Source organism: Pygocentrus nattereri, chromosome 17 (genome assembly GCF_015220715.1).
Source record: "Pygocentrus nattereri isolate fPygNat1 chromosome 17, fPygNat1.pri, whole genome shotgun sequence".
In the NCBI taxonomy this organism is placed as follows: domain Eukaryota; kingdom Metazoa; phylum Chordata; class Actinopteri; order Characiformes; family Serrasalmidae; genus Pygocentrus; species Pygocentrus nattereri.
In genome coordinates, this window is record NC_051227.1 from 24,256,396 (window position 1) to 24,281,743 (window position 25,348).

The window sequence follows — 25,348 nt, forward strand, 5'->3', positions numbered from 1 at the left end:
TTGTTAGTTTAAATGATGGGATGGTCATAACATTAAGGTAGCAGTTTTCATAGTGCTGTTAGTTTCCACATAATTACACAAACATAGCACCTTTATACACTGCTCAAAAAAATAAAGGGAACACTTAAACAACACAATATAACTCAAAGTAATTCAAACTTCTGTGAAATCAAACTGTCCACTTAGGAAGCAACACTGATTGACAATCAATTTCACATGCTGATGTGCAAATGGAATAGACAACAGGTGGAAATTATTGGTAATTAGGAAGACACACTCAATAAAGGAGTGGTTCTGCAGGTGGGGACCACAGACCACTTCTCAGTACCTTGATGTTTTGGTCACTTTTGAATGTTGGTGGTGCTTTCACACTCGTGGTAGCATGAGACGGACTCTACAACCCACACAAGTGGCTCAGGTAGTGCAGCTCATCCAGGATGGCACATCAATGTGCTGTGGCAAGAAGTTTTGCTGTGTCTGTCAGCGTAGCGTCCAGAGGCTGGAGGCGCTACCAGGAGACAGGCCGGTACACCAGGAGATGTGGAGGACGCCGTATGAGGGCAACAACCCAGCAGCAGGACCGCTTCCTCCGCCTTTGTGCAAGGAGGAACAGGAGGAGCACTGCCAGAGCCCTGCAAAATGACCTCCAGCAGGCCACAAATGTGCATGTGTCTGCACAAACGGTTAGAAACCGACTCCATGAGGATGGTATGAGGGCCCGACTTCCACAGACGGGGGTTGTCCTCACAGCCCAACACCGTGGAGAACGCTTGGAATTTGCCAGAGAACACCAGGATTGGCAAATTCCCCACTGGCGCCCTCTGCTCTTCTCAGATGAAAGCAGGTTCACATGTGACAAATGTGACAGAGTCTGGAGACGCCCTGGAGAGCGGTCTGCTGCCTGCAACATCCTTCAGCATGACCGGTGAGATCCTCAGACCCCTTGTGAGACCATATGCTGGTGCGGTTGGCCCTGGGTTCCTCCTAATGCAGGACAATGCTAGACCTCATGTGGCCGGAGTGTGTCAGCAGTTCCTGCAAGATGAAAGCATTGAAGCTATGGACTGGCCCGCCCGTTCCCCTGACCTGAATCCGATTGAGCACATCTGGGACATCATGACAGCATGCCCAGGCATTGTAGGGAGGTCATACAGGCACGTGGAGGCCACACACAATACTGAGCCTCAATTTGACTAGTTTTAAGGACATCACAGCAAAGTTGGATCAGCCTATAGTGTGTTTTTCCACTTTAATTTTGTGTGTGACTCCAAATCCAGGCCTCCATTGGTTAATAAATTTGATTTCCATTGATGATTTTTGTGTGATTTTGTTGTCAGCACATTCAACTTTGTACAGAACAAAGTATTCAATGAGAAAATTTCTTTCATTCAGATCTAGGATGTGTTATTTGAGTGTTCCCTTTATTTTTTTGAACAGTGTAAATGAAGCAACTTCTCAAAAACATTATAATTACATTATATACTTATAATTAAATACATTATAATTGTATAAAACTTGTTGAGATATTGTATAATAACTGTATGTATTTATGCAGTGTTCAGTTTTATGTTTAATTCTGTTTAGTTGTCATTTCTCACTGGATCATATTGTCACTGTGTTGTATTGTTGAAGTATAAACTGTATTGCATTTTCTGCACATGATCACAAAGAGCTTTGACTTTTGACTTCCCTTTAACCTCTGACAACACAAGATTTTGAGTGGCTTCCGACTGGTGTAAATATTCCCTTTTCATGTCTTTTCAGAAGTCATATAATGTGTAGAGTGTAGAAATGCATTGTGATAAAGAATATTCCCCTTTTAAACAATGCAAAGAGATCACTTCTTTTATTGTTAAGCAGTAGATGAGTGGATTAATTATGGGTGACAGCAGGCTATATAAGATGATATTAAAAGGCTACAATAAGACTTTTTTTCTGACGATAAATAAGATATAAAGCACCCCCCCCATTAAAGTACAAACACAAAGATGTTTTAGCTTAGATGACTCTACAAAGCTATTCCACCATAAATGTAAAAAAATATTGAACACTGTAAGAGACTGTATGCTATTCACCACAGAATTTAATTAGGTCCCATGCCCCAGTCTGTCCATTCCGCGCTTCTAAAAAGAAAAGCATAGGTCTACCTTATTCAGTGAAATGCCCTTGTAATATCCTTAAAAATCAGTTGCATATCGTTGACACATCCACCCTTTTTTGCACAAAGTGAAGAAATGTTGATCTGGCTAAACTTTTGTCTAAGATTTCTTTCACTTCTTTAGTTCTTAAGCAGTAGATGAGTGGATTGATCATGGGTGGCAGTAGGCTGTACAACATAATAATGAGTATTTCTATGTCAGCACTGAAGCTGATACCAATGTAAGGGGCCATATGTTTAAAACACCTGGGTAAAAAGAAGAGGGCAATTATGATGAGCTGAGAACTGCAGGTGGAGAGGGTCTTCAGCCGTCCTTGAGTGGTTGAGATTCGAAGGACTTCCATCATAATAGAGAAATAGGAAAATAAGATAAAAGCCAGAGGTACAAGCAACAAAACCACTGCGAAAACAAAAGCTGGAAACCCATAAGGTGTCCGATCAGTGCATGCGAGCTTTGTGATGGCTGCATGGTCACAGTAGCATTGAATGATTGTGTTGGCAGCACAGTAAGGAAGAGGATATGCTCTGATTGCCAGCATTAAGACACAGGGTTTTGCTATTAGCCAAGATGCAAAGCATAAGATCATGATAGTGGAGTCATTGATAATATTAGTATATCTGAGAGGATTGCACACTGCCACATATCTATCAAAGGCCATTACTGCTAGTATAAACGCATTAGTCAAAGCAAAATAATGCACAAAATACATCTGAATAAAACAACCTAGGAATGAGATGACTCCATCATTGAACCAATATCTAGCAATAATCTTTGGTAATGTGGTGGTGCTAAACAGTACATCACATGCAATAAGATTTATGATGATGTAATACATAGGTTTTCTGAGCATTTTTTCTCTTACAAACAATATAAGAAATATTCCATTTCCCAGCAAGATACACAAATAGACAACCAACATAGCTGCAGATCCAATGCCATAGTAGTTAGAATGAAGCCCAGGAAAGCCCACAATGAAAAAATTCTTCACAGAAGTGATGTTTCCTTCAGGCATGATGACCAGATGGATGGAAAGAGTTAGTGCAGCCTGGTGTATAGAAGAAAGTATTATTTAACTATTATATTACTATTATATTATTTTCACATATACAGAGGTGTTCAAGTAAAGTACAGCTTTTGAAACTCATACACATTTAACTTTGAAGATTCCACAAAGCAATTTTAAAATCAAATACTGAAAACATAAGAAAAATAAAACATTAACTAAACAACTCTCCAGTTAGTTTGTCAGTAAAGCAAAAATGTACCTCTCCAGTCGAAGTAAATCCTTAAATGTATATGCTTCAACTTAAGCCATTCTAAGAAAAGAAAATTCCTTTTGTTTACTGGGTAGCATCAACCTTGCTTATTGAGGGAAGTTCTTGTGTATTTTCCCCTGGCTGATGAATGCCTCTGACAGCAAATCTAAAATGATTATTTATAACTTTCTAAGACTGCCTTGTTGACATCATCATATGATGCACATTCATTTTTTTTAAGTTAGTAATTCTCAGATGAATGACAACTCTCCAGTACTGGGATCATCAAAAAGGGTCCCATGAGTTCAAACCATCTAATGAGCAAGTCTTCTCTGGTCCCAACTTGTCCTCGTATGGAATTTGTACCTGGGTACAACCACCCTGGGTTCAATGCTACATATGGCAGCTTTAGCTTTAACATTTGTACGAGACCTGGTTAAAGTTTCTGTGAAAGGAAGGGTTTTGGGTTTGGCAGGAGTCTAGCTCAAAGCAAGCAAGCAAGCAAAATTTATTTATATAGCGCTTTTTACAACAGGTGTTGTCACAAAGCAGCTTTACAGAACAATCAGTATTACAGAGAGAAGAGAAAAGAAGAAAGAAAATCCGGGTCCGAGCCCCCATGAGCAAGCCAGCGGCGATGGTGGCAAGGAAAAACTCCCTAAAAGAGGAAGAAACCTTGAGAGGAACCAAGACTCAGAAGGGGAACCCATCCTCCTACGGTCGACACCGGACAGCGAACATTATTAGTAAGAAGTATTATAGTAAAGTGGGAAAAGAAAGAGAAAGATCTGAGGGTGAGGACTGCACAGCGCTGTACAGCAAGAAGCTCAGTGGTGGTCAAACCGGTCCAGAAGGCTGGTGAGCAGCGGCACCAATCAAGGCAGTAGAGGCAACAGCATCAGGCGCACAGGATGGGCAGCTGATCAGCTCGGCAGAGAAAGGAGAAGAAAAAACAGAGTTAGTACTGTAAAGAGTGGCTGACCACAGATTACAGTAAAACAGAGCAGTGTAGACTCCAGCAGGTCTAGACCTGACAGGGAAGACTAGTCACCAAATGCTTGACTGTACAAATAAGTTTTTAGCCTAGACTTAAAGATTGGGGCTGTGTCTGATTCCCGAACATTGGCAGGAAGATTATTCCAGAGCTGGGGGGCTTTGTATGAGAAAGCTCTCCCCCCTGATGTAGCTTTATTTATTCTAGGTACCAGTAGTAAGCCAGCACCTTGTGATCTAAGTAGGCGTGATGGTTCATAGTGGGAGAGGAGCTCACTCAGGTACTGAGGGGCGAGCCCGTTTAGAGCTTTATAAGTCAGTAATAGAATTTTATAATCAATGCGAAATTTAACTGGTAACCAGTGCAGGGCTGATAAAACTGGACTAATATGGTCAAACTTCCTAGTTCTTGTGAGGACTCTGGCTGCAGCGTTCTTGACTAGCTGAAGCTTGTTAAGGCTTTTGCTGTGACATCCAGACAGCGGGGCAATACAATAATCTAGCCTTGAAGTGATAAATGCATGAACTAGCTTTTCTGCATCCTGTAGAGATAATGAATTTCTTAATTTAGCGATATTGCGGAGATGCAGGAAGGCTGTTCTAGTGATATTAGATATATGTGTGTCGAAGGAGAGATCAGCGTCTATCATGACACCAAAGCATATCTGCTATTTGAGAATTTGGTCCCAGGTCAAATCTAGGTTAACCCCTGCTGTAGGCAAACAGCAGCAATGCTCTACATCTTGATTACTGGCACAAAATTTATTTCTATACTAATACACATCTTCTTCTTCTTTCGGCTGCTCCCTTTAGGGGTCGCCACAGTGGATCATCTGCCTCCATCTTGCCCTATCCACTGCCTCCCCTACTTTTACACCAACCATCTCCATGTCCACCTTCACTACATCCATAAACCTTCTCTGAGGTCTACCTCTTCTCCTTCTACTCGGCATCTCCATCTCCAACATTGCTTGACCAATATATCCACTATTCCTCCTCAACACATGTCCAAACCATCTCAACCTGGCCTCTCTGGCTTTATCTCCAAACTGCTCTACCTTCACTGTCCCTCTGATCTGCTCATTTCTAATCTTGTCCATTCTTGTCACTCCCAATGAAAATCTCAGCATCTTTATCTCTGCCACCTCCAGCTCAGCCTCCTGTCTTTTAGACACAGCCACAGTCTCCAAACCATTACATCATAGCAGGACGCACTACTGTCTTGTAAACGTTCCCTTTCACTCTTGCTGGTATCCTTCTGTCACACATCAGCCCTGACACCCGTCTCCACCCACTCCATCCTGCCTCCACCCTCTTCTTCACCTCTTTTCTACACGGTCCATTGCTCTGGATGGTTGACCCAAGATATTTGAAGTCATCCACCTTTACAACCTCTACTCCTTGCATCTTCACCTTTCCACCTTCCTCCCTCTCATTCACACCCATGTATTCCGTCTTGTCTCTACTTACCTTCATTCCTCTCCTCTCCAGTGCAAACCTCCACCTCTCCAGATTCTCTTCCACCTGCTCTCTACTCTCAACACAAATTACAATGTCATCTGCAAACATCATGGTCCATGGAGCCTCCTGCCTGACCTCATCTGTCAACCTTTCCATCACCATTGCAAAGAAGAAGGGGCTCAAAGCTGATCCCTGATGTAACCCTACCTTCACCTTGAAACCATTTGTCACTCCAACTGCACACCTCACCACTGTCTCACTATCCTCATACATGTCCTGCACCACCCTAACATACTTTTCAGCTACACCTGACTTCCTCATACAGTACCACAGTTCCTCTCTTGGCACCCTATCATATGCTATCTCTAGATCCACAATGACACAATGTAGCTCCTTCTGACCTTCTCTGTACTTCTCTACCAACACTCTCAATGCAAAAATTGCATCTGTGGTACTCTTTCTGGGCATGAAACCAAACTGCTGCTCACTGATCTGAACCTCTCGCCTTAGCCTTGCTTCAACAACTCTTTCCCATACCTTCATGGTGTGGCTCATCAACTTTTTACCTCTGTAGTTACTGCAGCTCTGCACATCACCCTTGTTCTTAAAAATGGGGACCAGTACACTGCTTCTCCACTCATCAGGAATCCTCTCACTCTCCAGGATTTTGTTAAACAACCTGGTTAAAAAGTCCACAGCCTTCTCTCCTAAACATCTCCATACCTCCACAGGTATGTCATCTGGACCAACTGCCTTTCCATTCTTCATCCTTTTTAAAGCTGCAATCACTTCCACCTTACTAATTCTCTGCACTTCCTGATCAACTATCTCTCCCCCTGTTGTCCTTCTCTCTCTCGTTTTCCTCATTCATTAGTCCTTCAAAGTACTCCTTCCATCTACTCAACACTCTCTGTCCACTCACTAGTACATTTCCCTCTCTATTCTTTATCAGCCTAACCTGCTGTACATCCTTTCCAGCTCTATCTCTCTGTTTAGCCAAACGATACAAGTCCTTTACTCCTTTTTTACTGTCCAGCCTCTCATACAGCTCATCATAGGCCTGAGCCTATGATTCTTTTCACTATGTGACTAGCCTCTCAGTACTCCTGCCTACATCCTTCATCTCTCTGGTTATCCCACTTTTTCTTAGCTGCCTTCTCCTTCTGAATACTCTCCTGGACTTCCTCACTCCACCACCAACTTTCCTTGTCTTCTTTCCTCTGACCAGATGAAAAACCCAACACATTTTTGCCAGTTTCTCTCACCACCTTAGCTGTAGATTCCCAGTCCTCAGGTAGCTCCTCACTGCCCAACAGGGCCTGTTGCAATTTTTCCCTGAACTGTCTGCAACCATCAGGCATTGGTTCTGTCTTCACTCTCTTCCTCTTCTTTGTTTCTAATCTCATTCTACAGACAACCACCCTATGCTGCCTTGCTACACTTTCCCCTGGTACCACTTTACAATCTCCAATCTCCTTTAGGTGGCATCTCCTGCTAAGGATATAATGCGCCTGTGTGCACCTCCCTCCACTCTTGTATGTCACCCTGTGTTCTTCCCACTTCTGAAAATACGTGTTCACAACAGCCATTTCCATTCTCTTTGCAAAATCTACAACCATCTGACCTTCCTCATTTCTGTCTTTCACACCATACATACCCAGCACCTCTTCATCCCCTCTGTTCCCTTCACCAACATGTCCATTAAAGTCTGCACCAATCACTAATCTGTCCTCTCTAGGGACACCATCTACCACTTCATCCATCTTACTCCAAAATTCCTCTTTCTCCTCTGACAACCAACCTGTGGTGCATATGAACTGACCACATTCAAAATTACACCATCAACCTCCAACTTCAGGCTCTTGATCCTGTCTGACACTCTTCCTCTCTACACCATGCTAGAACAGTTTGAATCCACCTCCAATGTTCCTGGCCTTGCTTCCTTTCCATCTGGTCTCCTGGACACACAGAATATCTACCTTCCTTCTCTCCATCATGTCTGCAAGCTCTCTGCCTTTACCACTCATTGTCCCTATGTTCAGAGTCCCTACTCTAACCTCCACACTCCTGCCTTTCCTTCACTCTCACTGCCTTCTAACCCGCCTTCCTCCTCTCCTCTTTGATGGTCTTCGACCTACAGTAGTCCAATTTCCACCGGCACCCTGCTGTCAACAGCACCGGAGGCGGTCGTTGTTAACCCGGGCCTCGACCGATCCGGTATGGCAATCATATTTGTGATCCGCATGATAGTTTTGGCACAGGTTTTACACCGGATGCCCTTCCTGACGCAACCCTCACCATTTATCCGGGCTTGGGACCGGCACCAGAAGTACACAAAGTACACCCCTAATGGCTGGTTGTTCTATACTAATACACATGATAGCCATAAACCAGCGATTTTCAAATCATGAATTCAAAAGTCCAGTCTTGGATTGTTGCTGGTACGTATGACACTATGTCGCCAAACTGCTATATCAACGGCTCAGTTCACTACAATTTTTTGCAAAATTAAGGACCAGAACCTAGAATAAAGGTTTGGAATTGTAGCCCTGTACCATAGACTCCATGATCCATGATCTTGAAGAATATAAGCAATATATGAGGTAATAGACTAAAGCCAGGTCAAAACATAAATAAACCAAAAATATAAATGACTCAATAATTTAAAATTAACAAGAATTTAATGAAAAAGAAGGACATAAAAGTTTTTCATAATAGATTTTGGTTACTTCATACTTACTAATGAGCTCATTTTTTTCGGATAAGACATTTGTCTAATATTTAGGTCATATTTATTTGTTCTACACTATATGGACAAAAGTATTGGGACACATCTTAATCACTGAATTAAGGTATTTTATTCAGTCCCAGAGCCACAGGAGTATAAAATCAAGTACACAGACATGCCATCTGCCTTTTCAAATATTTGTGAAAGAATGGGTCATTCTATAGAGGTCAATGAATTGGTACTGTAATAGGATGCCCTGCGATGGACTGGCGAGCTGTCCAGGGTGTATCCTGCCTTCTGCCCAATGACAGCTGGGATAGGGTCCAGCACTACCCCTGCGACCCTGAGGGAGAAGCGTCTTAGAAAGTGTGTGTGTTTACTGTAATAGGATGCTACTGTTGCAACAAGTCAATTTGGCAAAATTCCTTCCCCCTAGATATTCCATGATCAGCTGTGATATTATTAAAAGGTGAAAGAATTTAGGAACCACAGCAACTCAGCTACAAAGTGTCAGACCATGTAAGGTTACAGAGCAGAGTCGCCAAGCACTGAGTCACATATTGAATAAAAGTTGCCAGCTCTCTGCTGCTCAATGACGGCAGAGAATCAAACCTCCTCTGGCATTAACATCAATGCACAAACTGTGCATTGAGAGCTTCATCGCATGAGTAACCATAGCCGAGCAGCTGCATGCAAACCTTACATCACCAAGCACGCTGCCAAGCATTGGATAGAGTGGTGTAAAGAATGCCGCCACTGTACTCTGGAGCAGTGGAAGTGTATTCTGTGAAGTGACAAATCATGCTTTTCTATCTGGCAGTCTGATGGACAAGTCTGTGTTTGGTCGATGCCAGGAGATCATTACCTGCCTGACTACAGTGTACCAACTGTCACGTTTAGTGGAGGAGGAATAATGCTATAGGATTGTTTTTAAGGCATTGGCCCAGGTCCCTTAGTTCCAGTGAAGGGAAATCTTAATGCTTCAGCAGATCAAGACATTTTAGACAATTTTATGTTTCCAACTTTGTGGGTACAGTTTGAGTGTAACGAGATTCTTCTGCGTTGTGTAGGGTTTAATGACGAATTGCTGAAGTGATGACTTCGGCACACCAGCTTAACATGAGGGAGCATTTATTTTCTCCACCTGCAGAGTTTACAAAAGGCGAATAAACAGGCTTCATTAGGATTTTTGTTCTCTCTCTTGTGCTCTCAGCTGTGCCTTCTCTGACAGTGGCGTTTTACAAAGAGCGGATGGATTTCATCAATCATACATTAAAAGAAAATAACAATAATAAAAAAAATACATATAAAGTGAACTGTAAGCTGTACACGCTCCCCATTTGCTGAACAATATAAGATTGACACATATTTGACAATACTACTCAACATACCTGCACAGAGTTTACAAAAAGCGAATAGACATGCTTCATTAGGTTTTCTTTCTCGTGCTCAGCTGCGCCTGTTAAACACAGTGCACTCAGATTACAACAAAGCTGCTACACTACATGAACTATACAAACTCTAAAATTGCGAATAAAAGTTACAGCTCTTCTTTAAAAACAAAAACAAATGCATGCACTGCTGGTTTAATCTGGTCATATTAAGCAAAAGAAAAGAGAAATATACTGTTAACAATTAGCATCCATACTTCATAATTAGCCGACCTGTCCAGGGTGTATCCTGCCTTACGCCTGAAGACTGCTGGGATAGGCTCCAGCACCCCCCCTGACGGAGAAGCGGCTTGGAAAATGAATGGATGGATGGATGGATGGACTTCATAATTAGCATTCCACCTTAACAGAACTCTCGGCCAACAGCAAATAAAAACGTACTAAAACCTCATAAAACAGGGTGTAAACCGCACAACAACATAACCAATGTGTGCTATAAGGTTATTGTGACTGAATTAACTCATTTCATGTTGAAAAGTGGAAAATACAAAGTATACTCTGACAGTGGCGTTTTCCAAAGAGGACGAAAGGTGGGGCAACAGCTTTCTTCGTACTCCACTCAAGTAAAGGCTGCTGAAACTCCGCCCATATTGATCTTGCTATAGTAAATCAAACTTCTCTTTTATATATTTCTCAAGCTAAATTATTTGCAGTAGCCAAAAGAAACAATACAATAATTAGAACTAAGAATTTTACAGATAGAATTTTACATTTTATAGTCCCCCCTTTCTCTCCTCAGTGAATTGCTCCAACAATGAAAAGCTCTTGCTGATTTTGAAATAAAATCCCTGCAGTGAATAATCTAGTGTAACAACATCACATTGCCACATGAGGATGGCCCTTTTCTGACTTAAGTATCTGATTAAAGGACTAATATGTTGGATTAACTACTTAGACAATTAGGAAGAGACAGTGATTTCCAAAAAAGGCAATTCTAGGGGTTCTGGAAGATTTTTATACGTCTAAAAATGAGCACTATTGTATTTTTTGCCTTGTTTTTGACAGGGTTTTAACAATTCTGGCCCAAAATGAAGGCCTTACTCTAACAGTCACGGTTCACCATTGGTAGTAACTGTATGTAATACTGTTCAGTTTTGTGTTTAATTCTGTTTAGTAGTCATTACTTATTGTATTGTCACTGTATTATTTTGTTGAAGTAAGAATGCTTGTACTTTTTGCAGCTGTTAACAATGAGCTTTAACTAGAGGGGCTTCCAGTTGGTGTAAACGTCCCCTTTGGCTAGCTTTCACAAATAATATATATTGTGTGTGTGTGTGGAAATGCACTGTCAGTAATTATTTTACATAAGCATAATTACTTAAAGCAAAAAGATGACAATCTGGAACTGAGGGATGAAAAACTCAAAAATATGTCTTTTGCACCCTTAATGTTCACAGCTTACAACTGCAGCAGAAATATACACTTCCTAATTTACCAGCTAAAGAAATGTTGATCTGGCTAAACACTTGATTAAGATTTCTTTCACTTCTTTTGCTTTTAAGCAACTGTTGATTGAGCAGATAAAGGGATGCAGCAGACTCTAGAACATTATAATGAGGATTTGCCTGTTACTGTTATCAGGTGTAAAACCAATATATGGGAACAAATAGGAGCATTTCGATTCCAGCAAAAACCAGAAAGTATGTCTTAAACACAAAGATGATGGCCTTTAATTGATTGATGAACACTGTAGGACACTGTATGCTTAAGTCCAATGCCCCAGTCTGTCCATTCCACCCCTCTAAAAAGAAAAGCATATGTCTACCTTTTTCACTTAAATGTCCTTCTAATATTCATTGAAATATTTCATTTGCATATAGCAGACATGTCCACCCTTTTTTTCTCAACATGAAGAAATGCTGATCTGGCTAAACTTTTGGCTAAGATTTCTTTCATGTCTTTAGTTCTTAAGCAGTAGATGAGTGGATTGATCATGGGTGGCAGTAGGCTGTACAACATAATAATGAGTATTTCTATGTCAGCACTGAAGCTGATACCAATGTAAGGGGCCATATGTTTAAAACACCTGGGTAAAAAGAAGAGGGCAATTATGATGAGCTGAGAACTGCAGGTGGAGAGGGTCTTCAGCCGTCCTTGAGTGGTTGAGATTCGAAGGACTTCCATCATAATAGAGAAATAGGAAAATAAAATAAAAGCCAGAGGTACAAGAAACACAACCATTGCTAAAATAAAAGCTGGCATTGCATAAGATGTCCGATCAATGCATGCGAGCTTTGTGATGGTTGCGTGGTCACAGTAGCATTGAATGATTGTGTTGGCAGCACAGTAAGGAAGAGGATATGCTCTGATTGTCGGGAATAAGACACAGGGCTGTGCCATCAGCCAAGATGCAAAGCATAAGATCATGATAGTGGAGTCATTGATAATATTAGTATATCTGAGAGGATTGCACACTGCCACATATCTATCAAAGGCCATTACTGCTAGTATAAACGCATTAGTCAAAGCAAAATAATGCACAAAATACATCTGAATAAAACAACCTAGGAATGAGATGACTCCATCATTGAACCAATATCTAGCAATAATCTTGGGTAATGTGGTGGTGCTAAACAGTACATCACATGCAACAAGATTTATAATGATGTAATACATAGGTTTGTGAAGCTTTTGTTCTCTTACAAACAATGTAAGAAATATTCCATTTCCCAGCAAGATGCACACATAGACAAACAGCATAACTGCAGATACAATGCCATAGTAGTTAGAATGAAGCCCAGGAAAGCCTACAATGAAAAAATTCTTCACAGAAGTGACGTTTCCTTCAGGCATGATGACCAGATGGACGGAAAGAGTTAGTGTGGCCTGGTGTATAGAAGAAAGTATTATTTAACATTATTTTCACATATACAGAGGTGTTCAAGTAAAGTACAGCTTTTGAAACACATACACATTTAACTTTGAAGATTCCACAAAGCAATTTTAAAATCAAATATTGAAAACATAAGAAAAATAAAACATTAACTAAACAACTCTCCAGTTAGTTTGTCAGTAAAGCAAAAATGTACCTCTCCAGTCGAAGTAAATCCTTAAATGTATATGCTTCAACTTAAGCCATTCTAAGAAAAGAAAATTCCTTTTGTTTACTGGGTAGCATCAACCTTGCTTATTGAGGGAAGTTCTTGTGTATTTTCCCCTGGCTGATGAATGCCTTTGACAGCAAATCTAAAATTATTATTTATAACTTTCTAGGACTGCCTTGTTGACATTATCATATGATGCACATTCATTTTTTTTAAAGTTAGTAATTCTCAGATGAATGACAACACTCCAGTACTGGGATCATCAAAAAGAGTCCCATGGATTCAAACCATCTAATGAGCAAGTCTTCTTTGGTCCCAACTTGTCGTCATATGGAATCTGTAAAAAATGGGTTGTGTATTTTAGTATCATCACCTATTGAAATTTATAAGCATTTTTCTGATAAACAATATAATATAATATAATATAATATAATATAATATAATATAATATAATATAATATAATATAATATAATATAATAACCCTCTCCTTGGATCACCACCTTATCGTGGTGGAGGGGTTTGCGTGCTTGAATGATCTTAGGAGCTATGTTGTCTGGAGCAAAAGCTCCTGGTAGGGTCTCCCATGGCAAACTGGTCCTAGGTGACAGGTCAGACAAAGTGTGATCCATAATAACCCCTATGAAGACACAAAAACTGGACTTGTGTACCCTGCCCGGAACAGGGTTACCGGGGCCCCACCCTGGAGCCAGGCCTAGGGGAGGGGCTCACCAGCGAGCGTCTGGTGGCCGGGCATTTACTCATGGTGCCCGGCCGGGCCCAGCCCGAAGGAGTTACATGAGTCCCCCCTCACATCGACCCACCACCAATGGGAGGGGCAGTAGTAGGGGTTCGGTGCGTTGTGGATCGGGCAGTGTCCAAAGGCGTGGGCCTTGGCGTTCTGATCCTCGGTTGCTGAAACTGGCTTTTGGAACTTGGAACGTTACCTCACTGGCGGGGAAGGAGCCTGAGTTGGTGCGCGAGGTTGAGAGATACCGGCTAGATATAGTCGGGCTCACCTCAACACACAGCTTGGGCTCTGGGTCCAATCTCCTTGAGAGGGGCTGGACTTTATTCTTTTCTGGAGTTGCCCATGGTGAGAGGCGGCGGACAGGTGTGGGCATTCTCATAGCCCCTCGACTCGGTGCCTGTATGTTGGGGTTTTCTCCGGTGGACGAGAGGGTAGCTTCCCTACGCCTTCGGGTTGGGGAACGGGTCCTGACTGTTGTCTGTGCTTATGCACCAAACAGCAGTTCAGAGTACCCAGCCTTCTTAGAGTCCTTGGGAAGGGTGCTTGAAAGTGCTCCTCCTGGAGACTCTATTGTCCTACTGGGGGACTTCAACGCTCACGTGGGCAATGACAGTGAGACCTGGAGGGGTGTGATTGGGAGGAATGGCCTCTCTGATCTGAACCCGAGTGGTGTTCAGTTTTTGGACTTCTGCGCAAACCACAGTTTGTCCATCACGAACACCATGTTTGAACACAAGGATGTCCATAAGTGCACATGGCACCAGGACACCCTAGGCCGCAGTTCAATGATTGACTTTGTAGTCGTGTCATCGGACTTGCGGCCATGTGTTTTGGACACTCGGGTAAAGAGAGGAGCTGAGCTGTCAACTGATCACCACCTGGTGGTTAGCTGGATCAGGTGGTGGGGGAAGATGCCGGTCAGACCAGGCAAGCCCAAACGTATAGTGAGGGTTTGCTGGGAACGTCTAGCAGAAGAACCTGTCAGATTGATCTTCAACTCACACCTCTGTCAGAACTTTGACCAGATATCGGGGGAGGTGGGGGACATTGACTCAGAATGGGCCATGTTCCGTTCCTCCATTGCTGAAGCGGCTGACTGTAGCTGTGGCCGTAAGGTAGTTGGTGCCTGTCGGGGCGGTAATCCTCAAACACGGTGGTGGACACCCCAGGTGAGAGATGCCGTCAAGCTGAAGAAGGAGACCTACTGGGCATGGTTGGCCTGTGGGACACCAGAGGCAGCTGGCAGGTATCGACAGGCCAAGCGATCTGCGGCTTCAGTTGTCGCCAAGGCAAAAACCCGTGTATGGGAGGAGTTTGGTGAGGCCTTGGAAAGTGACTTTAAGTCGGCTCCGAAAAGATTCTGGCAAACCGTCAGGCGACTCAGAAGGGGAAAGCAGTGTGCCACTAGCACTGTATATAGTGGAGATGGTGTGCTGCTGACTTCGACTGAAGACGTCATTGGGCGGTGGAAGGAATACTTTGAGGACCTTCTCAATCCCACCGACACGTTCTCCAGTGAGGAGGCTGAGTCTGGGGACATGGGAATAGGCTTGTCCATTACTGAGGCCGAAGTCGCTAAGGTAGTTAAGAAGCTCCTTGGTGGCAAGGCTCCAGGGGTGGATGAGATCCGCCCTGAGTTCCTTAAGGCTCTGGATGTTGTGGGGCTGTCTTGGCTGACACGCCTTTTCAACATTGCGTGGACATCGGGGGCGGTGCCACTGGATTGGCAGACTGGGGTGGTGGTGCCTCTTTTTAAAAAAGGGGACCGGAGGGTGTGTTCCAACTACAGGGGAATCTCACTCCTCAGCCTCCCTGGCAAGGTCTATGCAGGGGTACTGGAGAAGAGAGTCCGGCTTATAGTCGAACCTCGGATCCAGGAGGAACAGTGCGGGTTCCGCCCTGGTCATGGAACACTGGACCAACTCTTCACCCTCTCCAGGATTCTGGAGGGTTCATGGGAGTTTGCCCAACCAGTCCACATGTGCTTTGTGGATCTGGAGAAGGCATTCGACTGTGTTCCCCGGGGTATTCTGTAGGAGGTGCTTCGGGAGTACGGGGTACATGGCTCTTTGCTACGAGCCATTCAGGCCCTGTACAAACAAAGCTGGAGTTTGGTTCGCATAGCCGGCAGTAAGTCAGACTCGTTCCCAGTGAGAGTTGGACTCCGTCAGGGCTGCCCTTTGTCACCGATTCTATTCATAATTTTTATGGATAGAATTTCAAGGCGCAGTCAGGGGATGGAGGGTGTCCGGTTTGGTGACCTCAGGGTCACATCGCTGCTGTTTGCAGATGATGTGGTCCTATTGGGGACATCAGGCCGCGAACTTCAGCTTTCGCTGGATCGGTTTGCAGCCGAGTGTGAAGCGGCTGGGATGAGAATCAGTACCTCTAAATCCGAGACCATGGTTCTCAGGCGGAAAACGGTGGAGAGCCCTCTCTGGGTCGGGGATAGGCTCTTGCCTCAAGTGGAGGAGTTCAAGTATCTCGGGGTCTTGTTCACGAGTGATGGTACAAGGGAGCGGGAGATTGACAGGCGGATTGGTGCTGGGTCAGCAGTGATGCGGGCTCTTTACCGGTCTGTTGTGGTAAAGAAAGAGCTGAGCCATAAGGCAAGGCTCTTGATTTACCGGTCGATCTACGTTCCCACCCTCACCTATGGTCATGAGCTTTGGGTAATGACCGAAAGAATAAGATCGCGAATACAAGCGGCCGAAATGTTTCCTCCGCAGGGTGTCTGGACTCTCCCTTAGAGATAGGGTGAGAAGTTCAGTCATCCGGGAGGGACTCGGAGTAGAGCTGCTGCTTCTTCACGTCGAGAGGAGCCAGCTGAGGTGGTTCGGGCATCTGGTTAGGATGCCTCCTGGACGCCTCCCTCGGAAGGTGTCACAGGCGAGTCCACAAGGGAGGAGACCCCGGGGAAGACCCAGGACACGCTGGCGTGACTATATCGCCCAGCTGGCCTGGGAGCGCCTCGGAATCCCCCTTGGAGAGCTGGTGGAAGTGGCTGGGGAAAGGGAGGTCTGGGCTTCATTGCTTAGGATGCTGCCCCCGCGACCCGAACCCCGGAGAAGCGGAAGATAATGGATGGATGGATGGATGGATAATATAATAACATGAACTTTGCTTGATAGCCACTATTTCCTTTCATAACAGTGACTGTTAAAGAGTAGACAGGTTAGCTAAGCATTTCACCAGAAAAGCACAAAGATACATTTTCAATTTGTTTTTTATATTAATGCTACATATGGGAGCTCTATTGTTAACACAGATATTTTACATTTGTAAGAGACATGGTTGATGTTCCTGTGAGAGAAGGGGTGTTGGGTTTGGCAGGAGTTTAGGTCAAAGCATATCTGCTCTTTGAGAATTTGGCCCAGGTCAAATCTATGATAAGCCATGCTGTACATCTTGTTTACTGGCCAAAATTCTCATTAATTTACTTCACTACTAGTGTACATGATACCTATAGACCAGAGATTTTCAAATCACAAACTCAAAACTCTGGTCTTGGTTTATGTCTTTATTGATAGATATGATACGATATTGCTTATCAGCTATATCAACAGCATTCAATTTGAGTTCAATTTGTTTTTTTTGTTTTTTTTTTACAAAATTATGGAGCAGAATTTTGATTAAAGGTCTAGAATTATAGTCCTATACCACAGACTGTGACCAATCCATGATTTTGGTGAATTTAAGCAAACTGTGATCCAACAGACTAAAATCATGTCAAAATATATGCAAAACGCATACAACATAATAACAATTACAATAATAATAACAATAATAATCCCAAATTAACAAGAAATTATAAAAAGCAAGACATATAAATGTTTGACTGATTCTTGTCCATGTCAAACTTTTTTTAGTATGGATATTGGTTACCATGTACAAAGGAATAGGCCTAATAAATATATATTTTTTTTAAATGTATAATGTTTAGCTTATTTTTTAAAAATCTAATCATACTTTTTGTTTTATTTAAACTGCAAATATTGTAGTAGTCTATATGGTATATAGTTAGTACATTAACACTAACATGTCAGATTAACCACTAACATAATTAGGATCTGACAGTGATTTCCAAAAAATGTCATTGTAGGCCTTCTGGAAGTCTCTTATAAGTGCTGAAATCAATACTGTCAGAAATGTGTTTTTATTTATTTGTTTTTTAAATATAGCCTGGCACTGAGTGATAAAAAAAAGAATTATAATATAGGTATATGCACCAACTTACAAGATGAAGAAATGCAGATCTGGCTAAACTGTAGTTTATGATTCCTTTCACTTTTTTTGCTCCCAAGCAGATGATAAGTGAATTGATTATGGGAGGCAGCAGGCTAAACATTAGCATTAGGAATTGCCTGTTATTGCTATCAGGTTTAATAACAACATAAGGGAACAAATAGGAACATTACACTTTCAGCAAGGACTTAAACACAAAGATGATGGTCTGACAAAACAATTTAACATTGAATCACTCACCTCAATCACATCTCAAACGAATATACACTTTGCACAAGCTATACTTAGACTTTTTTTCAAGTGATAAAAAACCAGTTCCTCCATTAAAGTGCACACATAAACAATGCTTTGGCAGAGCTAACTACAAGTCTATACCATCATAAATGTAAAAAAAAAAGAAAAGAAAAAAAACTTAACACTGTATGACACCTTATGCTGTTCTTCACAGAATTTAATTAAGTCCCCAGTCTAAAGCCCCAGTCTGCCCCACAACCCCCTTTCCACCCCCCCACCCCCCCCCCCCAACAAAAAAAAAAGAATTGTAGGTCTACCTAATTTAGTGAAATGCTTAATTTAGTGTAATATCCCTAAAAATCAGTTGCATATAACTGACACATCCACCCTTTTTTTCATAACCTGAAGAAATGTTGATCTGGCTAAGTTCTTAGCTAAGACTTCTTTCACTTCTTTAGTTCTTAAGCAGTAGATGAGTGGATTGATCATGGGTGGCAGAAGGCTGTACAACATTATAGTAAGTATTTGCATGTCAGCATTGAAGCTGATACCAACATAAGGGGCCATATAATTAAAACACCTGGGTAAAAAGAAGAGGGCGATTATGATGAGCTGAGAACTGCAGGTGGAGAGAGTCTTCAGTCGTCCTTGAGCGGTCGAGATTTGCAAGACTGCCATCATTATAGCGAAATAGGAAAATAAAATAAAAGCCAGAGGCATGAGCAACACAACCATTGCGGAAACAAAAGCTGGAAACCCATAAGGTGTCCGATCAGTGCATGCAAGCTTTGTAATAGCCACATGATCACAATAACACTGGACGATTTTGTTGGCAGCACAGTAAGGAAGAGGATATGCTCTGATTGCCAGCATTAAGACACAGGGTTTTGCTATTAGCCACGATGCAAAGCACAAGATCATGATAGTGGAGTCTTTGACAATATTAGTATATCTGAGAGGATTGCACACTGCCACATATCTATCAAAGGCCATTACTGCCAGTATAAATGCATTAACTGAAGCAAAATAGTGCACAAAATACATCTGAATAAAACAACCTAGGAATGAGATGACTCCATCATTGAACCAATATCTAGCAATAATCTTGGGTAATGTGGTGGTGCTAAACAGTACATCACATGCAACAAGATTTATGATGATGTAATACATAGGTTTGTGAAGCTTTTGTTCTCTTACAAACAATGTAAGAAATATTCCATTTCCCAGCAAGATACACACATAGACAAACAGCATAACTGCAGATACAAGGCCATAGTAGTTAGAGTGAAGCCCAGGAAAGCCTACAATGACAAAATTCTTCACAGAAGTGACGTTTCCTTCAGGCATGGTGATCAGATGGAGGGACAGAGTTGGCCTGGTGAATAGAAGAAAACATTATTTCACTTAATTCATATATAAACAAGGGTGTAAATAAAATACAGTTTTCTAAAGATTCACATTCAACTTCTTCAAGACTCCATAAAGCAGATTTTAAAATCCATTATTGAATGCATTTCCTTATTTAACTAAAAACTTTATTGCACTAGAGAAATATATCTGAAATATATACTGTACTGACATGAAAATACGTCTTACCCTATGATCTTTGTCTATATCTCTCCAGTCTAGTTCATGCCTTAAATGAACATGTTCAAGCCATTTTAAGAACAGAAGACTCCTTTTGTTTTTTTTGTTTTTTTATGTAGCATCAACTTTTCTTGTTGAGGGAAGGTCTTGTGTATTTTCCTCTGGCTGATGGATGACTCTGACTCTAAGTCTTTTATACTCTTCTAGGACTGCTATTGTTGACAACATCATCATCTTTAACTGCGTAGTCCAGATAGGGTCACAGCAGTTGACATCATCATATGATGCACATTATTTTTTTTTAATTCAGGAAGAAATAACTAAACACTTTTAACACAGGATCACCACATAGCAAACCACTGCCCCAATCAAGTCTCAAGTTTGTCATTTGAACAACAACAAAAGGTAAAGTTGTATAATGTTTAATAAAACACTTTGGCAACAGGTCAATAACATGACTGGGTATAAAAAAAGGATCCCATAAAGGTTGAGTCTTTCCGAAAGTGAAGATGGGGAGGAGTTCATCACTCTGTGAAAGACTGCATGAGCAAATTGTGTAATAATTCAATAATAATATTTCTCAACATAAAATAACAAAGAACCTTTGCTTTTCAACATATACAGTATATAATAACATTAAAAGATTCAGAGAATCTGGAGAATTCTTTGTCTGCGATGGACAAGGCCAAAAACAATATTTGCAAGGCCAAAAAAACACCATATGCAAATTAAAACCCTTAAACACAAATAAAAAAGCATCTATAAAGGATCTGGGAATGCTGCCACCTTCTCTGGGCGCGAGCTTAGATAAAATAGACTGAGGGGTTGTGGAAAAGTGTCCTATGGTCCGGCAAATCAATATTTGAAAACTCTTTTTGGAAATCATGGACCCGGTGTCCTCTGGGCTGAAGACCCATGGGTTATAAAGACCATCCATCCATACATCCATTTTCTAAGCCGCTTCTCCGTCAGGGTCGCGGGGGGGAGCTGGAGCCTATCCCAGCAGTCATCGGGCGGAAGGCAGGATACACCCTGGACAGGTCGCCAGTCCATCGCAGGGCAGACACACAGACAGTCACTCACACACTCACACCTAGGGACAATTTAGCACACCCAATTGGCCTGACTGCATGTTTGGACTGTGGGAGGAAACCGGAGAACCCGGAGGAAACCCACGCAGACACGGGGAGAACATGCAAACTCCACACAGAGAGGACCCCGGTCACCCGGCCGGGGAATCGAACCCAGGCCCTCCTTGCTGTGAAGCGACAGCGCTACCCACCACGCCACCGTGCCGCCCGGGTTATAAAGACAATTATTAAATTGCATATGATGAAAAAAAGTTCTCATACTGAGAACACTGACATAAACTTGCCATAAAAACATCATGGCAAATGCCATATTCCATCATGAGTTGTCACGACAGATTATATCCAGTAATATATCAGTGTTTTGCATTGCATTACATGCTTAAGATTTGTACTAGTCCTAGTAAATGATTGCATTAATGTAAATACATATAATAATTTGAATATGTAAAATTTAATGTATCTCCAAGTTTGCCTGGGAGTGGCTTGGGGTCCCTGGGAATGAGCTGGAGGAAGTTGTCTGGACTAGCGGTTAACGATGATGATGATGATATTCAAATTATACTGGGTGCTCATTTATAAGAGTAGGTCATTTTCATTTATGAAAGAAGCCATTTACTAATAGAATCAATTTACTAATAAGCATGGTTTCTTACTTACAACTAAGAAGTATATTTCAGCATGTTTTATGCTATAGGACAGGTAATAAATATGCATTTAATAAATCAGCTGCCAAGTACATGTCATGGTGAAAGGTGCCAAAGGAGCGTTTTGTCCACATCATGTTTTGTTGAGAAACACACACACACACACACACACACACACACACACACACACACACACACACATTGTGTGTATATATATATATATATATATATATATATATATATATATATATACAGGGTGGGCCATTAATATGGATACACCCAAATAAAATGGGAATGGTTGGTGATATTAACTTCCTGTTTGTGGCACATTAGTAAATGGGAGGGGGGAAACTTTTCAAGATGGGTGGTGACCATGGCAGCCATTTTGAAGTTGGCCATTTTGGATCCAACTTTAGTTTTTTTCAATGGGAAGAGGGTCATGTGACACATCAAACTTGAGAATTTCACAAGAAAAACAAAATTGTGAGAGAATTACAAAAATTGATGTATTCTCTACCTGGATTCCAAAAACATGAGCAGCATGTGGCTATATAGAAACAGCTTGACTATACAATATACATGGGCCTATTCATTAGTCAGTGTTAAACAGTTCTGGGATTTACATACAATTAATTGTGAACCTGCAATACTGAGTCAATGGGTAGCATTAGCATGGACTAACTCTCAGTCATACACACTGGTGAAGAAATTACCTCACTGGGATTATGAGTGTTTCACTTTATTATTCCCCTTAGGCCACATCAGCTAATAATCAAATGAAATTAGATGTATTCCCCATGCTCTGAATTGGAAATGTGTTCACTAAATAGTTAACCCTTGTGACATATTGCTATGGGAGGTAGAACCATAATCTATGAAACTAAAAAATTGAGTGTTTTAGAGTGGGGCCAATATAAACACTTGTTTGTAGAATATAAATTGGAGCCATGCATTTCAACTGCCTCTTTTTGACATGCAATAAAGCACAAAATGGTGTCTTTAATTCAGTCTTATAGTTTTTGAATATAATACAAGGAGATAATTAAAAAATCTAAAAGTTTCAGTCTGAACTTTTAGAACTGTGTTTTGTTTTGTCCATAGATGTGGCATGTAATCCTTCTGGACATGTATGTATGACTCAATGATTCTGGCTGACAATAAACAGGGGATTTAACTAAAAACATGACAGTGCCACTCCGTCAGGAACAAAAACTGTTTCCTAATTAATGTGCTTCCCTGTAGTCTTAATTAGCTACATGTTTATCAGTCATTATGAGTGGATGCCCTCGAGACCACCATAGTACACAAACAGACAGCTACAGCCTTCTCTTCAGAGAGAGAGTGCAACAAAACAAAGCCCAAGGAACACACAAACACATGTACACAAACTCATACATGGAGTTATATGCAAAAGTTTGAACACACAGACCACATTCTGTCTTTTATTTTTTCCATTGTGTTAAATTCTGAAAATAAACAGTAATTGTGCTGTTAAATGTGCAGAAGTGTGTTCTCCATAGAGGATGTGTTAACTTATTTTCACTGAAAAAAAAAAATTTAACCACAGGTGACGTATATGAACGTACACACATTGGTCACTTTTTAATTACAGCTTCATCATAATGTCATACAATCTTTGTATTTGCACATAGTGCATATGAAAAATGACTATTGTGTTGGAATGTCAACTAATACACCAACCAGAAGTCTAAAATAAACAGATTAACAGAAACATGGATCTAAACGCCACCAGTTTATCTGAGTTTATGGATAGTTGGTGCAAACCATAAAAAGCTTGATCATTTTGATCAACTGTGGCACATATAGTCAGGTCAAAATTGGTACTAATTCAGGATTCTCCAAATCTACTGGCCTACTCTAATCTAAGGCTATGCTCACATTACAAGCCTCTTTGCTCAAATCTGATTTTTTGCTCAGATCTGATCTCTGTAACTTGGTGATTCATTTGTTTACATAAGTGTCTCATATCTGTCTTAATAACCTGCATCCTAAAACAACCTGCATGCGCACATCCTAATCAGTAATGTCATGTGAAAGAATCATGTCTGTCATGAACAGTAAGCAAACGAACCAGCAGAACAAACCTGAACAGCTCTCATTTGTTCTTTATTAGAGCAGGATGAAGGTGAAAATGGGTCGGATGTGCTGCTTTTCCACCATGTACTGACACAATCTTCCACCATTAACTTCAAGATCAATGCTGCTGCCGCTTAAATGCTGAATGATGACATATGCACATAAAATACATTAATTCTAATTCATAAATTCTAATCCAAGCATTCTCATGAAGGTCACTCAATCCTATTTAGGACCACATACAAAAGTGTTTCAGATCTGATTTAAGAAGATCAGATTTGTGTGTCCACACAGTGCTGAAACCATCTAATGAACAAGTAACAGAAACAAAACAGCCGGAGGTTTAACTTTTTTTTTTTTTTTTTAATTTTAGTACATAATCCTTTCAGAACATAAACAAAGGTTAAACCTTATAATTCTGTAGGCTAGGTCTCCCAGAGTGGGACTGGGTAGCCATGTAACAATGTAACTGGGTAGCACTGCAAACTGATGGACTGCAAAAACTTGCATTCTCCATTTTCTGTTGTTCAGATACATTAAAAACCTGATGAATCTGCGCCCCTTAGCCATAATTGCAGTCCACTTCAGAGGTGATGATCATGTCTGGCCAAAATGATGTTACTACAGTATGTTGTGGGAATTTAAGCTGCTTGCTCAGGTCGACTTGCAGCTGCCAGTCAGAGGCTGTGCAGAGGACACCTGCCCTTGTTTTTGGCTTTGATCAGGGTTTCTCTCCAGCTCTGATGAAGGAGATCAACTTCCTTGGGGTGTGCTGGTGTCTGCTAGAACTGATGGCAGTGGCTATACTCTCAGCAACCACTTTAAGCACACGGTCATGGTGCCAACGATAGCGGCCTTCTCCCAGAGCCTTTGGGCAGCTGCTGAGGAGATGTTCTAGGGTTCCAGGGGACAGGAAGGTGTCTCACTCTTGCCCCAAATGTGAAGGTTTGCTGAGCTTGGTAGGGCATCATAGACAGCTTACGCAAGGAACCAGATGAAATAGCAGTCCCCCTGCATAATGTTTGACCACATAACCTTACACTGCAGTATACACTCCCACCACATCCATGCTCCCTGCTGCCTGAGCCCCACTGACTTACTCATGTGCTCTTCCTCTATGCCTGCTTGGACCTCGTCCCGAAATATTCAGTGAGGCCACTGAATGGGAGCTGCAAGGTGTTACTGGTCCCATACAGTGCTGTGCTGCTGAGGCTGCAGGGAAGGCCCAGACACTTGTGAAGGAAGCTGCTGATCTTCCTTTCAAGACTCAACTGTTGTTAGCGGAACTGGATAAACCAGCAGAGGCCACAGGACTCGGGGCAGCATCACATGCTGGTTGATCCAAGCCTTAAATCTACCAGGCAGACCTGACATATTGAAAAAAGCAGAGAAAAGCAGAATTTGTCAACCACCTTCCCCTTCCCCTCAACAGGACCTGCGCACTGCACCTTGTTTTGCTCTAAGCATTTAATTCTGGCCTGATAGATTTTTAGGCCATGTTAATTTTTGCACTCTTTCCCACAGATGCATCGTCTTCTCATAATCAGGTCATCAGTAACATTTTGTCCATCCACTTGGATATCTCACCCCTCGGGATCTCCACGGTGCT

The 25,348-nt window shown here is 41.8% G+C and overlaps 3 protein-coding genes across 3 annotated transcripts; all 3 read right to left on the reverse strand.

The window, feature by feature from the left end:
- Positions 1-2,184: 2,184 nt before the first annotated feature.
- LOC108418119 (olfactory receptor 2AT4-like) lies at positions 2,185-3,171 on the reverse strand. The gene has a single exon (XM_017690107.2). It carries the CDS (start codon positions 3,169-3,171, stop codon positions 2,185-2,187), a length of 987 nt encoding a protein of 328 aa, XP_017545596.2.
- Positions 3,172-11,854: 8,683 nt separating this feature from the next.
- LOC108433771 (olfactory receptor 2AT4-like) lies at positions 11,855-12,841 on the reverse strand. Its single transcript, XM_037546787.1, has one exon. The coding sequence runs from the start codon at positions 12,839-12,841 to the stop codon at positions 11,855-11,857; it is 987 nt and encodes a 328-aa protein (XP_037402684.1).
- Positions 12,842-18,680: 5,839 nt separating this feature from the next.
- LOC108415813 (olfactory receptor 2AT4-like) lies at positions 18,681-19,667 on the reverse strand. Its single transcript, XM_017688861.2, has one exon. It carries the CDS (start codon positions 19,665-19,667, stop codon positions 18,681-18,683), a length of 987 nt encoding a protein of 328 aa, XP_017544350.1.
- Positions 19,668-25,348: the final 5,681 nt, after the last annotated feature.